Source organism: Nyctibius grandis, chromosome 24 (assembly GCF_013368605.1).
Source record: "Nyctibius grandis isolate bNycGra1 chromosome 24, bNycGra1.pri, whole genome shotgun sequence".
In the NCBI taxonomy this organism is placed as follows: domain Eukaryota; kingdom Metazoa; phylum Chordata; class Aves; order Nyctibiiformes; family Nyctibiidae; genus Nyctibius; species Nyctibius grandis.
In genome coordinates this window covers 1,094,104-1,108,796 of record NC_090681.1, presented here as the reverse complement: position 1 = coordinate 1,108,796, position 14,693 = coordinate 1,094,104, and the positions used below count along the sequence as shown (strand labels likewise).

Here is a 14,693-nt window from a genome sequence, read left to right as displayed (position 1 = left end):
ATTGGCACTGCTAGCTTTAAGAGGTATACAGCGTTAAGAATGAGAACAAAAGAATATGGTGAAAACAGCCGTCTGTGTCTGAGATTAGTCACATGCCTGTTAAATGAAACTGCTACAAGAAATTCAGATGGCAATGAACATTAAATATTATACAGTATGATTTGATTTTGAGGATAATACCTGATTAGTCAGAAATCAAATTATAATGAAAGCAAAATGTTTAGAGAATAATAATTTCTTATGTTGTGCCATTTGATGCTGACCATCAAAGCTGCTGGATTAGAACATGTTCTATTATAAGAAACCTTGTGTCTCCTGTGCAAAGTTTTGTGTAGTTCTGATATCAGGGTTTTTTGTACTTTTGTGCAGGTCTGAAGGTAGAAGTGACTCACTGTGGAACAATGAGAAGGAAATACCGTGTTTGTAATGTGACAAGAAGGCCTGCAAGTCATCAAACGTAAGATGCTTTTTGTCAGAGCGTGAAGTGTGTGATAGCTTAACGCTGAATGTGTAGCAGGACCTAATATTTTATTAGTTTGGGGGATGTTGATACTTGCCAACTAAGACTTCTGTATATTTTATTAAAATATGTCTTTTCAGCTTTCCTTTACAGTTAGAAAATGGCCAGACTGTGGAGAGAACAGTAGCACAGTATTTCAGAGAGAAATACAACCTCCAGCTGAAATACCCGCATCTTCCTTGCCTACAAGTGGGACAAGAACAGAAACACACCTACCTGCCTTTAGAAGTATGAACTTGTTCTGATAAATCAGCTTGTTATGCGTAGGCTGTGTCATTTTGCAAAACGTTAAGTAGTGCAAATTGCAGTACAGCATGTTTATGTATTTACATGTTCGTTATTCTTTTATTTCACTAAAGACTATTTACATTTTAAAAGTGCGTTACCGTTTAGAACTATATGCAGTTGCTTGAACACAGGGGGGTGTGTTGTAGTGATAGCATAGTCTTGTGTCCGTACGGTGCGTTGGGATCTGTTTCTAAGTGCTGCTGTTGTGTATTAACGCTTCTGATTTCCCTTTAAGGTATGTAACATCGTAGCTGGCCAGCGGTGCATCAAGAAGCTGACGGACAATCAGACATCGACCATGATAAAGGCCACAGCGAGATCTGCTCCGGATAGACAAGAGGAAATAAGCAGATTGGTTAGTTCTTGAATTTCAGTTCGGTGTGATACTACTCGCTAAACGACACTGGACTAGATTACCTTAATGCAAAAACTTCTGATATGACCAACCTAGTCCTTTCGTTCCTTCCTTCTAGCCCTTTAACTTAATAGATTTTAACTCCTTTTTTTAATAGCATTTATTTGAAATAGTTTGCAACAGTCTTGTACTTGAGATGTCTGACTGCTTTCCTTAGTACACACTAAATGTTTTCACCTGATAACTCCAGAATCTTTTCTTGATGCTGAATCCAGACATTCTAAACATCAGTGTTTTTTTCTGACTTGAAATATTATAGAACTTGAATATTTTTAGTTGAATACTCTTACAGACAGATAGTTCTTATTTGAAATGGTTTGGTTTTTGAGCTGACAAGTTAGCCAAAATTTTTCAATTAAAATAAGGCTGTTCTGGAAAATACAGAAGACATGAATATGCAGTAATAAAATGAATTAATTTGTTTAATCTTGGGTTTGCTTGTGTCTAAAGGAGAATGCTTTTTGATCTATCCTGTGAGTAAACAAAATGCTTTTGAAACAACAAATGAGCACTTGAGTAAGGGAACAAAAATAATCTCATCCAACGGATCTCATGGTATTAATTGTTTTCACTGGGGATAGGCTGATAGTGTTGAGCAGTTAAATCTGAGCCTTTTTCAATGATGAGGGGAATTGTTGTAGAACACTTCTGCAGCACTCCTGTTAGTCTTTTGTGTGTTTTATGTCTTATAATTAGATACTTCAGTAATATGGAAAAACTCTTCTAGGTGAGAAGTGCAAATTATGATGCAGATCCATTTGTTCAAGAGTTCCAGTTCAAAGTCCGGGATGAGATGGCCCACGTGACGGGGCGCGTGCTGCCAGCTCCCATGTTGCAGTACGGAGGGCGGGTGAGGCTTTTGCTTTTTCTTTTGTTTCTATTTTGAAGAGTGATTTCCCGCGCACACTGACCGTTGTAGTCAGTTCAGTTGCGTTGTGCAGTACAGGAGTCAGAGTTTGGCAGACTTGCTTTCATTATCCTGAAACTGAGAACAGCATAGGCTTTTTCTTCTTCACTCACTTGAGTATCTGTTGCTTTTGTTTCCACAGAATCGGACAGTGGCAACCCCAAGCCATGGGGTGTGGGACATGCGAGGGAAGCAGTTTCACACTGGCGTTGAGATCAAGATGTGGGCTATAGCTTGCTTTGCCACACAGAGACAATGCAGAGAAGAAATACTGAAGTAAGGCATGTCAGAGTTCAGGCTTTGGACTGTTCTCGTAATGAAGCCATCTTAGTGAAAACATGAACATAGGGCTTCTAATGAGTGTTTTACCTGGTTTTATCATCTAAGATGTTAGGGACAGAATCCAAGCTGTTTTGCTTCAAGCTACAGTCAAAACACCGTACCTAGGTACACCATGGGGTTTTGGTCCTGTGACATCGCTGCTTTCTATCTAGTTACTTCTAGCATCATGAATGAAGTACTAAAGGCATCTAAATGTTTTTTTTTCCCATTCTGGCGTATGATGTTTCAAAGCTGTACAGCCTACACGTAATGAACGTTTTTAAAATGCTGCTTTAAAAGCTATTTGGAATCATCTTCATTTGAGTAACACAGTTCTTCTGTCCCCTTCTGCTTTGGTTGCTGTGTGCTATTGCTACTGTGAAAATTCAAAAACCTTCTCATCCTCAGGGGTTTCACAGACCAGCTGCGCAAGATCTCCAAAGACGCAGGGATGCCGATCCAAGGCCAGCCCTGTTTCTGTAAATATGCCCAGGGAGCAGACAGTGTGGAGCCCATGTTTCGACACCTCAAGAACACCTACTCGGGGCTTCAGCTCATCATCGTCATCCTGCCAGGGAAAACACCAGTGTACGGTAAGGGAATAGCTCTGTCTTTACCTGTCTGGTCAAGTATCATTGTGAGAAATTTGCTGCCCAGCATATGTCAGAAAATTCTTCAGGACCATTCTTTACGTGTTAAAAAACAATGTTTTTGTGTCTGAAGATGCGTCTTAATTGGAAGCAGATCTGAGCATGCAGATAAGTTGGAGGTTATTTTGCACAGTATGCACGTTTAAATTATTGTGACTTATGCTAAGATCAAAATACAGTAATAATTTCAAATGTTGCATTCAAATATTTGCTTCTTAGCGGAGGTGAAGCGTGTGGGAGATACGCTGTTGGGAATGGCCACACAGTGTGTTCAAGTCAAGAACGTCATTAAAACATCTCCACAGACCCTATCAAATCTGTGCCTGAAGATAAATGTTAAACTAGGAGGAATCAACAACATCCTTGTACCACATCAACGGTAAGACTCTTTGTGGAGACTGATTTGGGTTTTAACAGATGTGGTTAAGTTTGATACCTAGCACCCCAAATTTAAATGCGGCCAAGTTTTAAGTTGAAATATTCTTCTGGTAATAGTATGTGATGTTTGTGGTAGAATTAAATTTCTTCTAGCATGGCCTCTGATTCTCCACTAGAATCTGGCAGTGTATTTTGGAATGACTGCTATGGTGGTTTCGAAGTTCACATCTTGTGCACAAAGATTTCATTGTGTAGGTTTGGCCGGAGTACCTGATAAGGCTTCTCTGTGCAGCTCAGCTCAAATAGAAACAAAACCCCATATTGAGCAATAACCTTGCACCAGCTGTTCATCTACAAGTGTGACTTAGCACTTTTTTCTTTTTGAAGACCTTCTGTGTTCCAGCAGCCAGTGATCTTTTTGGGAGCCGATGTCACTCACCCTCCTGCTGGAGATGGAAAGAAGCCTTCCATAGCTGCTGTAAGTTTTATTAAATTAGCATTGTTTTTTCATCTTAAGAAATGTTAGGATAGTAAATGCAACTCAGGGACTATGTCTATGTCAAATATCTTTCAGGGCTCATGCCAGTTCTTTGTAGACGCTTCCAATGTTATTAAAAATCATGTCTTTAAAAGAAAAACACTGCTTGATACTTCAGACTCTTTTCTTAGCTTTTTAATTTTTAAATCAAGGTAAAATGGCAGTCATGTTAAACAGTATATTTCTGCAAAAATATTCTAAAGGAAATAATGCAACTTTGTGATGTTAGTTAATAACATTTTTGTATTTTTAAAGGAGAAAAATGTAATTAAAGACCTGGTTTGGCAGGAATGTTTTTGATACTTCTTACCTTTTGTGTGGGTACAGTCCAGGAGATCAAGGTGGTGACTGGATGCTTGGTCAGTCCCTTTCTGTTTTGTCCCCTTGGTATTTTACTTGGCATTGATTGCGGTTATGGAAACTGCGTCCTTGTTTAAAGTAACTAAGGCAAACTGAAATATTTCTCTGTGTAAATGGTGAGAAAACTTCAAAGAAAAAAGTCTGTGTCTGCGTTATAAGAATATGCATTAGTGTGCTGTCAGCAGAGGGGAAGACTCCAATTCTGCAGATGCATTTTGGGGTGCTTGGAGGGCGAGTTTTATACCTCTTTTCAAAAGGTGTTAAACCTGTACCTACAACAAGTTCCAGTTAAAAATGTTACATGGTTGTTGTTTTCACGTAAGCGTTTTTTACCTGAAAATTGCTCTTCTTGGCTTTTTTGCTATTTTCTTTTTTTTTTTTTTGGTGTAGATTTGATCTTGAAGCCTTTACTCATGTAATCTTCCCCTGAAGGTTGTAGGTAGTATGGATGCTCATCCAAGCCGGTACTGTGCCACAGTGAGAGTTCAGCGGCCCCGGCAGGAGATCATCCAGGATCTAGCCTCCATGGTGAGAGAGCTCCTCATCCAGTTCTACAAGTCAACACGGTTCAAGCCCACACGTATCATCTTCTACAGGGACGGGGTCTCTGAAGGACAGTTTCGACAGGTTGGTTCATTTGTGGGTTTCTTGAGGGACTGTATTACTACATAACTCCAGTTCTCATATTTGAATAGCTGTACGGTTTGAGTTGCTTACATTTACACCAAGATACCACAAAATAATTGAGGCTTTTAAGGAGAGAATTTCTTAAGCATGTTGGGTAAGAAAAGTTGCAACTTCTTTCCTGTCTGGGGAGGAGAGGTCTTAGAACTTGGGAAACGATATCTTTCTAAGTACTTCCTAAGATTACTAATTGTGTGGCAAAGTTGCGCTTAGTGTTAACCATTTATTAGGTGGGCTGTGTGGAATACAATGGAAGGAAAACCTAAACTATTCTGTTCTTGTGCTTGTAGGTTTTGTATTATGAACTGCTAGCCATTAGAGAAGCCTGCATCAGTTTGGAGAAAGACTACCAGCCTGGAATAACCTATATCGTGGTGCAGAAGCGACATCATACACGATTGTTCTGTGCTGACAGAACAGAAAGGGTAATCGTTGCCCTCTCTCATAGTAGTCTTATGTGGAAAGCTTGATGTCAAGCTCTTATGCTGCTGGAGAAAATATTAGCATGGGCTTCTCTGTCAATCTGGTTGTCTTTGCATTCAGGGAAGATGTTGAATTGATAAGCACAAAATGTGGCACCACATCAAAAAATCATTGACCTTAAGTATGTTAAAAAAAATCCCCGTCAGGCTTTGTCATGTTGCACACTGATACTAGTCTTTGTCAGTGAAGTACAGCTCATGTTCATGTAACTACCTAGGACCAAGTCTACAGCACTTGTAACTGAAGAAAATACAAAGTGATGGAACCCTTAACTTTTCTGTTCTTCTGAGTGAGTCAGTCCAAGCTCAAGCTGACAGTTCTAAATACAAATGTATATGCACCTCTTCTGTCTTTCTGAGATGGGAAGTTCTGAAGTGCTGTAGGTGCCATGTTCTGTGTTGAGGTGGTAGAGAGCTGCACAGTGTCCTTGTCAACCATCCGAGGCTGCTGTATTGACGCATTCCAAACGGTACTGAGGCAGATCACTTGCTGAAACCTTGCATGGGTTGAATAGAAACTTGTATTTTTAATTACAGCTGAGATGTATAAACAGTTGTTAGCTGCACTGTTTAACAAAACCTTTTCTCTAGGTTGGACGAAGTGGCAATATTCCAGCTGGAACAACTGTAGATACAGACATTACACATCCATATGAGTTTGATTTTTACCTCTGTAGCCATGCTGGAATACAGGTACGATTGTGTCTTTGTAACCAAGTGTGAATTTAGAACATGTTGGTTTTCTCCCTTTTACGACATTTGTGTTTACAAACAGTTACTTAGTAGGGAAATGTCATTTAACTCAGTTTTGTCTGAGATATCACATTATTGTGGGACTAACAGTACTATTTGCTTAAGAGGAGGTCAGTGCTACACCTTTAAAACTTGCATTAATGGTAAGTGATGCTTTTTAAAGTTTATTTTAAAGAGGCCACTTTATATTGTACCTTTGTTATTTCTGAAAATAAAACTTGCTACTTTTAATATTTATAGCCACAATGAAATTAACATTGAATCAAGTTTTCAGATGTAAACAGTTTGAAAGACTAAAGGTGAGGATTGATTATTTGCTGACTAAATGCAGACTAGTGAATTACAGGCTGTGGAAATTAAACCCAACAGTGTGGTGGAGAGTCAACTTAATGACAAATAACGTATCAGGGTATTGCTTAAAAATGGACAAAAATTAACTCCTTAAATTTTTATCATGTGAGTCTGACCACATTGTCATAAGTTTTGTTTAGGTTGGGTGGGCATATTTTCATTGCAATGTTTTTTACTCAGGAGTTCAAAACGTCTGCTGCTTTTCTCCACTTACATGACTACCTTTATGCTAGGTCTGGGCAAGCTAGTTTGTGGCCCCTCGGAAAGAAATAGTTTCATTGTAAGTTGAAGCAGAAATGCCAGATGTAGTTGTAGCTCATTTTTGTAGCAAGCCACAAAGAGGTCTCAACTAAATTGATACTTTATGTATTTTTTTTAAAAAAAGAGAGACTTCTAGCCTGGCTAAAACACAACTATTGAGCTAATTCAGTTACACTGTGAGATTTAACCCTAGTGCATCACACCTTTTGTGGGGGGAAGCAGGAGGGAAGGAGTGTTCACTCCAAGAGAGTGTCTTTCAAAGTAAGTGCAAGTCAATCATTTAATAGAGAACTTGTGAGAGTTCCTAAGAACTGTACTCGGTACTTGTTAATGATCTATATGGAAACGATAAAAGTACTGATGGTGAAAGCATCTATCTGGGGCGAGCCTTGACACGAGTGACATGTGAAAACCTGATTCAGCATAATGCCAAAGAGCAGTGCAACTCTTGAACCTGTAGGAAAGACGACATTGTGTGGAGGTGAGGAAGCGTATGTTTTTGTGGAGAGTTCTATAGGTAACTTCTGAAATACTGGAGCCGTTTCTAGTGTTCATGCTTTAAGTTAGGGTGCTGAGGAATTGGAAAGAGTTAAAAGCAGCAGTTATTCCTCTGGGAAATGTGTCTTGGTGAGAAACAGTTTTAATTGAAGGTAGTTAAGAGGTGGTGTAGTCATGGTTTAGTCATGTTGGGAGCATGTTTTGATCGTTGAGGGCTATCTAGAAGGCATGTGGGGTTTTTCCAAGCAAGAATAATTAAAGTAACATAATCATGTAAATGTTAAACTTCTTATTAATCTGTAAATACATTTAGGGCTGACATAAGACTGAATTTTCTTTGACTGCTGTTACGTAGGCGTTCAGACTAGGTAGTCTGGCCCTTTCTGAACTTAAAAATCTGACTTGATTGTATGGAAAAGCCAGATAAGTGAATTGGTGTTCCCTTCTTCTTAGGGTACCAGCCGTCCCTCACACTATCATGTTTTGTGGGATGATAACTGTTTTACTGCAGATGAACTTCAGCTGCTGACTTACCAGCTCTGCCACACATACGTGCGCTGTACACGATCAGTTTCTATACCTGCACCAGCGTATTATGCTCACCTGGTAGCATTCAGAGCACGATACCATCTTGTGGACAAAGAACATGACAGGTAAATGAAAATGGGTGCTTAAGTTTTTGTCCCCATTGGTCTTTGCTCTATTGTCAGGCATAAAGTCATCTGACTATAGATAATTACTGCTTGTTTTGTAGTTAATTCTTTTAATCTGAGCATTATTCAGTAGAATCCACCAACCCACTCTTGTCTGGTCCTGAGCAGCAGCTGTCAGGAGTGGTTATCTTAAGACTAGTCCCAGAGGTAACAAAAATTAAGTTTAGTTTAATGAAGTATTCTGTTATTACTTTGACATGGTCTGAGGGACTCAAGCCATGCATTTAGTTTTTGCCTTAGAGTTAGTCATGAATGAAGCAAATGCTGCCTTCCACTTATCTAACTCTGCTTGGTACATCAGAAGTATTTTATAACCTTCAAGCCGTCAATCTATTTGTAACAGGCTTATTTTCAGATGAACAAACTGAGCAGCTAAGGTAACAGATTTGTCAAAAGCCTTGAGGTTGCTGGGTGAATAGACACGTAGATTTTTCTCAGTTCTATTGTGATTGCCGTGTTGCTCTCCTAAATGTTGAAGAGATGTGAAGGCGGCTTTTGGATCCGGATTAATATGACTTACAGCCCTGCTGGTCTCTCCTCATTTCCTTGCAGTGCTGAAGGAAGCCATGTTTCAGGACAAAGCAATGGGAGAGATCCACAGGCCCTCGCGAAGGCTGTACAGATTCACCAAGACACCTTACGCACGATGTACTTCGCTTAAGTCAATAAAATGGGAGCATACTCACTGAAAGGAAGAACTGAGAAATTAAGCCACATACAATGTATGTTTCCAGTGGGGTTGGTTTATGGGGTGTGCCTCCGATCATGCTGAAGTTGACACTGTGCAGGGGCAAGAGGCTAACCCTTAAATTGACACAAGGAAGATTGTTTACTTCATCGAGTAACACAGCACTATTATGCAATATGAAACCAGCCAACTGCTCATTTGGCGCGGTCTCCTGTAGGAAGCACCGCCATCATTTTTTTTTTTTTTTTTAATTTCTCGTAGTTTAACCCTCTTATGCCTTTACCTCAAGTTGCTCGGCAGCACAACTATCTTTGCAAAAAAAAGAAATAATAATAAAAAAATCAATGGTGTGATTTAAAAAAATAAAAAGCAAACCACCTTTATAGGAGCAATCACAATGATTGTTTAGGGGAGGGAAGTGTGCAAAAAAAAAAAAAATTAAGTTTTTTACCGCACCGTGTTGAGGAATCTTTCTCTCAATATTGCCATCAAACATTCGAATGTGAACATATCCAAGTACATTTGAATGTACAGCACTAGCTAGAAAAAATTGAGGGAGGGAAGATGTTTTGCACACTAATCCGATAATTTGAACATAATTTAGCCAACTGCTGCCTTTGTGTCTTTCTTCACAGCTTTGGAGTTCTCAGCTCCAACAGTTCCCTTTTAAAAGGCAAAGAAGCCAGTGGTGTTACGTGCAGGCAGTAGTGTTCCAAACTCTCCTTGCTCCCTCGTGAATTTACTAAAGCTGCTGTTTTACCTAGTCCAAAAGTTTCAATTATTTTTTATCTGGCAAGGCAAATATGGTGAAGCTTCACGTGAGATCAGATGTCCCAAGTTTTATGGGATTACATATAGTAAACACCAGAACTGAAACTTTAGAGCTAAGGTCTTTTTGGAAAAAAGAAAAATGCTAGTTTACTTGCTGCCTCTCACACCTTAATGTGATTTCATATGTACGTGTTTTTGAAGTTTAGCTTCCTTTTGTTTCTTTTATATTTATTAGAGTAATAATAATGCTTTAATTTAATTATTACAGAACATATGGTCAACATCAACTTTTATTTTTTAGAAATGTAACCATGTTTATTTTTAAAAAAACTGACAACTTGTTTTGCTATCTTTTAGTGCAATAAGCATTCTAAAGGAAAACTGTGTCCATTGAGCTGTACTAAAGCAGTGTTTGTACCAGTAACTGTGGAAGAATGGACACCTCCATGATTTTAAAAGGACAAAGTAAAAGCCTTAATTTTGAAAGGAAAGTTTTATAGTCAGAAGGAATCTTGAATTTTTCCTTTTTTAAATCAAAAAATAGCAAAAATGCTTCTAGAATTCTGCAAGCTTTACTTGTCACTGCAGTATTTTGATTTAACAAAGGAATTGGTTGTATTTTTGACTTTGAAATGTGGAGGATATTTGAATTAAATGGAAAGGGTTTTTTTATTAAGATCTAAGTTTTTACGTGCTTAGTCAAATCTATTTGACATCAGTAAAATGTTGGTAATAAAAGTTTTTAGGCTTTTTTTCCTCTTTGATAATGACTTTCCTTTTAAAATTAAGTTATTGGTGACTTCATTTCACTTTGCAAATAAAGAGGGCTGGGATAGTTCTATCATGTTAAATCACCGAAATGTGAAACAAATTTATGGGACTCTTTCATTCCACTTTAAAGGTAAAACAATATTTAAGATGTCGGAGATGAGCATTTATTCAGTGAGGGGACTGGGGAGTTTTGCACTTTGTAAACTCGTGAACTGCATTTTTGACTGTTTTTATTTGCACTGGTTCATAGTATATATACTGCAGATCGTTTGTATGGGCATTGCTGTTATCCCAGCCCTTCTGAACTCCACCTGCTCTCCACATGAAAACCAGTGGGTTGGTAGAAGTAGCTTATCTCCTGTCCTCCTCATGAAATCCGCTGTTTGCCAATATACTGTGTTTTGAGCCTAAAATCTGAGCCCGTTTTGCTTCAACAGGCGTGAATCTCTCCCCCGTTTTTTTTTCTGCCAGAAAACAAAAGTACTGTATTTTGTGCATTTGTATATTGCATTGGAGTGTACGTAGTGCTGTTCACAACACTGTCTCAAAGAGCTTTACTGAACAGTTAGTGTATATACGTGTTTTATCTCCCAGTATCGAGGAAGATAACTTTGCAAAGCTAAAATTGCACTGGAAATAGTTGTGACAGTGGGCAGTTGGCTGGTGGCTCGGGGGTCCCCGGAGAGGAGGTGGGAGGGTGAGCGAGGGAGGCTCCGCAGCCCCTGGCCTGTCTGAGGGTCTCGGGGGTCCTGGGCGCCGCGTGCCTTCGCCAGCTGCACCCGCAGACCCAGGGCTGGCCCGGCCACGCGCTGTGGCTGCTTCACGCACTCGCCTTTCAGCGCCTTCACATAAACCTGCTGTGGGGGCTGGTGTAACAGCAACGGGAGCAGGGTGGTTTCCGAGGAAGTCTCTCGAGTGTTTTTCTTGGTCTGTGACCTGCCAGTTTTCTCTCCGAAGCACTCTAGCTGGTATTTCTGTTTGTAAAAGGTTCAGGTGAGGCTTTTTACAGAAAATTGTTTTAAAATAGATCATTTTTTAAAAAAAAACCCTCTTTTACAAAGACTTCTTGTGGGTTTCTGGTGTTTAGATGAAAATTCCTTTTTAAAAAGTCTTTTAACGCTCCTTTCAATGACACTGTACGCTTCTCGTCCTGCCCACGCTCAGTGACTATGAGTTGAGAAGCTTTTTTTCGCTTGCTACTTTCACCAAAAAATAAATCAAAGAAACTTCATTGGGAAAGTGACTTAAATTACTTGCCGAGCTAGCATTTTACCTGGTTTTCATGTGAAGAGTATTTGGAAGTTTTAATCTCTGTTCTTGGTTTTGCAAATATCTACGTAAAGTGCCGATACTTATTTGTATTACGATATCAAGTTACTGGCGTTGTGAGGGCCACACATTTATGATGCTGTAGCTGCTATATTTATTTAAACGGAGATGGACAATTACTGCACTAAGGAACGAGGAGATAAGCAAGGAATCAAGGTTAGTTAGATATCTTGGTTTGTTTTTTTTTTTCAAAAGAGAATTAATGGTCTGAAATATCAAGTGTAACAAAGGGTGCTGTCATTTTAACTGAGATTAAATAGCCAGATATTCTTCCTTTGTTTAAAAACATATATATTTTGATGTTTGCAGTTTGGGGGCGGGGGGTCGGGATAAATGGTACCTCATCTGTGGTGGCAGTTTCCGGTATATTTTCAGAGTATATGGATTTCTTTTATTTTTGTACCTGCTCTCCTTTAAAAAGAAAAAAAAAAAAAAATCTCAAATTTTATGTGCTGTTTGGGGCAATCCTGCGTGGCGTACCAGCTCCCCCTCTCTTGCTGGGCCCTGTCTGTGTATAGTCCAAAGAGGGACGCGGGCGAAGGCTGACAGTTCTACCTGACGTTGCAGACGTACTGGCCTCGGTTTTATGCCTACCTAGAAAAACGGTTCCTCTCTCCTAGGACACTGTACCGAGACCTCACTTGTACTTAACAAGTGCCACTAATTGCTTCCGTGGTGGGAGCACGCACAAGGGCCCGGCGCTGGGCCGGGGAGGGAGCAGCCTTGGGGTATCGGCCCCAAAGCCGCAGCAGCGCCGGCCCCGAGCCAAGAGCGGGCACCGCTCCCCGGGCTGCCGGCACTGCTGCTCGTGACCCAGCAGAAAGCCTGGCCCAAACCCACGATCTGGCGACCAGCAGACCCAGATTTGGAGAGAAGGAGTGTGTTCTAGTTGAGGCGTTAGACGTGCACCATCTGTGAACAGAGCGACTGACTCCGCTGAAGGAGCCTTTCTCCCCTTGCAGGGCACTGCAGCCGGGGCCGTGTTACTCAGGATCGCTGTGTTACTGTTCAGGGTGGGATCTGGCTAAACGCATCCAAAAGCTATTTTTATAGGGTTCATTCTGGCATCCTTTTGGAAGTTTGTTTGGCCATACAAATGGTTTTCAGGAGTTAAATGGGTTTCTGGAAGTTGTCAAATTATTTCAAGATGCTGTTGGTCCTAAACTACTTTCACTTCTTCACTTTTGTCCTGTAAAATGCTCAACACAAGATACCAGATTGTCCTCTTCTGTACAAATTCCAGCTACGAGTACTGGTTTTCTACTAGTCTTGAAGTTCACTCTGGTGCAATTCCAAGCTCAGCCTACACTTTAAAAAGCTTGAGGCCTTTTTTTTACACTTACTTCATATCTTGTCCTCTTTTGATATTTTCCCAGTTTTGTGAACTGAGGGTTTAGAACCTTACTCAAAGCACTTTTATAACCAAGGAATCAAAAGCTCAGATTATGTACATTGAAACTATAAATTCAGTTTTCAGAGATCGTTATTTCTAAGTGGCCACCTTAGTCTCTGGTCACGCCAGGCAGATGCTCTGTCCCTTTCAGTGCTGCGGAGTTTCGTGGCTGCTACTGGCAGGTTGATTGGATCCAGTGAAAAAATCCGTAGGGATGTCAAAGGGAAAGATTCCTGTCTTTCTTCTCTACCCAAAGATGGTACTTTAGATCGATATGGGGTATTAGGATATAATTTTTCTTTTGGCACGTGTTTAAATAAAACTTCACAGCCAATTCACTCATTGTTTTTTGTAAACCTGAAAAAATAGTGGTTAGAGCTTGAGCTAATTGATGCTTTCTGCTAATAGAAATTTTTGTATTTTCAGTAGTTGAGGTATGAACGAGATGGGTGCAAGATCCTACATGTTGCCTCCCTAGCAGAGTCTCAAGAATCCTGATCTCTATAACACTAAAAGAAAACCAAGTTGTTGTCCCTGAGTAGGCAGAGGTGCGTATGGGGGGGAAGGAATTGCAAGGGAGAGGCTTGCGAGGGGAAACATCGAAGCATCAGTTTTACAGAAACAAGGGTGTTGATGGAGAGACTCCATCCACTTTCCATCCCACGTGCCCTGGCCTTTTCAGACCTTGTCTGAGGTACCCCCTCACCTAACACGGGTAGTTAACGTAGGGTCCTTTTACAACAAAGCAGTTCCACTGTTTAAAACTTGGAGTGATTTTTATTTTTTTTAAGCGAGACAGTCCTCAGAAAGTGCCTTTTTAGAAGATGGTGCTGTAGATTTTTATTTTCCAGTTGTACGTGGCTGAAAATTTAAGATAAATTATTGAAAATGCCAAGTGTGTGACGGTATCTTTCAGGTACTTTCAAGCATCAGCTTCTCTGAGTCAGGACCAAGAATAACCAGGAAGGTGTTTGCGTTTGGAGGGAGAGGCAGTGAGGAGCGATCACCAAATTCAGCTGGTAGGCTAGAATCGGGTTTGATTGAGTCGATGCAATTTACCTCTTCACGTTGAGGGGGTGTGTGGGTGGGGGGTGGGTGTAGGAGAAGCAACAGCACGGGACTCCTGGGGCGATGTGATTAGTGCTGAAAGGGAACCCATAGCTGTTGAAGGACGTCGTCTCTTAGATGTAGCAAGCTCCCAGAGATGAGGTAGGTGAACTGAAAGCTGTCTGAAGGCTTACGAGAGGGTCAGTCCTGCTGTGAGCAGAGCTCACGTGGGTTGTGATGTGCATGTACCAATGGGACTGCTAGTTCCTGGGAGATGGGATACTCTGGGTAGGAGCGGCTTGGTGGGGTGAGGGACGCTGCCCCGCTCCCACGGCTGAGAGGGTGTGGGTCCATAGGGAGTTTGGTGAGCATTCCTCTGGTCAGGAAAAGCTGTAGACTAGACTATTAAACACTGCACCTCAGTAACCTTGTAATGCTGCATAAAGTAATAATAATAGCAAAGTTCTGCGTTGATTACACTGTAATGTGCTTGCACATGCCGGCAAAAAATACACACTTAACTTTCATTTTTGTCATGGTCTTAATAGCAGTTAGCAGACTTTTTTCTTTTATGA

General features: G+C 40.5%; 1 protein-coding gene across 2 annotated transcripts in view; it reads left to right on the top strand.

Moving 5' to 3' along the window:
- The window catches only part of AGO3 (argonaute RISC catalytic component 3), a 37,968-nt gene that overhangs the window by 17,710 nt on the left and 5,565 nt on the right, over positions 1-14,693 (top strand). Inside the window, exons 7-19 of one of the 2 annotated variants that reach the window (XR_011049699.1) lie at positions 370-457; positions 601-748; positions 1,044-1,163; positions 1,951-2,073; positions 2,273-2,406; positions 2,860-3,044; positions 3,321-3,480; positions 3,867-3,957; positions 4,810-5,004; positions 5,352-5,486; positions 6,135-6,236; positions 7,860-8,059; positions 8,672-14,090. Coding sequence is in view for 1 of the 2 variants with exons in the window: in XM_068417847.1 (XP_068273948.1) it covers positions 370-457; positions 601-748; positions 1,044-1,163; positions 1,951-2,073; positions 2,273-2,406; positions 2,860-3,044; positions 3,321-3,480; positions 3,867-3,957; positions 4,810-5,004; positions 5,352-5,486; positions 6,135-6,236; positions 7,860-8,059; positions 8,672-8,780 (1,790 nt within the window). In the remaining variant the exon portion in view is untranslated. Of the gene's footprint in view, positions 1-369; positions 458-600; positions 749-1,043; positions 1,164-1,950; positions 2,074-2,272; positions 2,407-2,859; positions 3,045-3,320; positions 3,481-3,866; positions 3,958-4,809; positions 5,005-5,351; positions 5,487-6,134; positions 6,237-7,859; positions 8,060-8,671; positions 14,141-14,693 lie in introns of those variants that run through there. The other variant, XM_068417847.1, reaches the window with a different exon arrangement.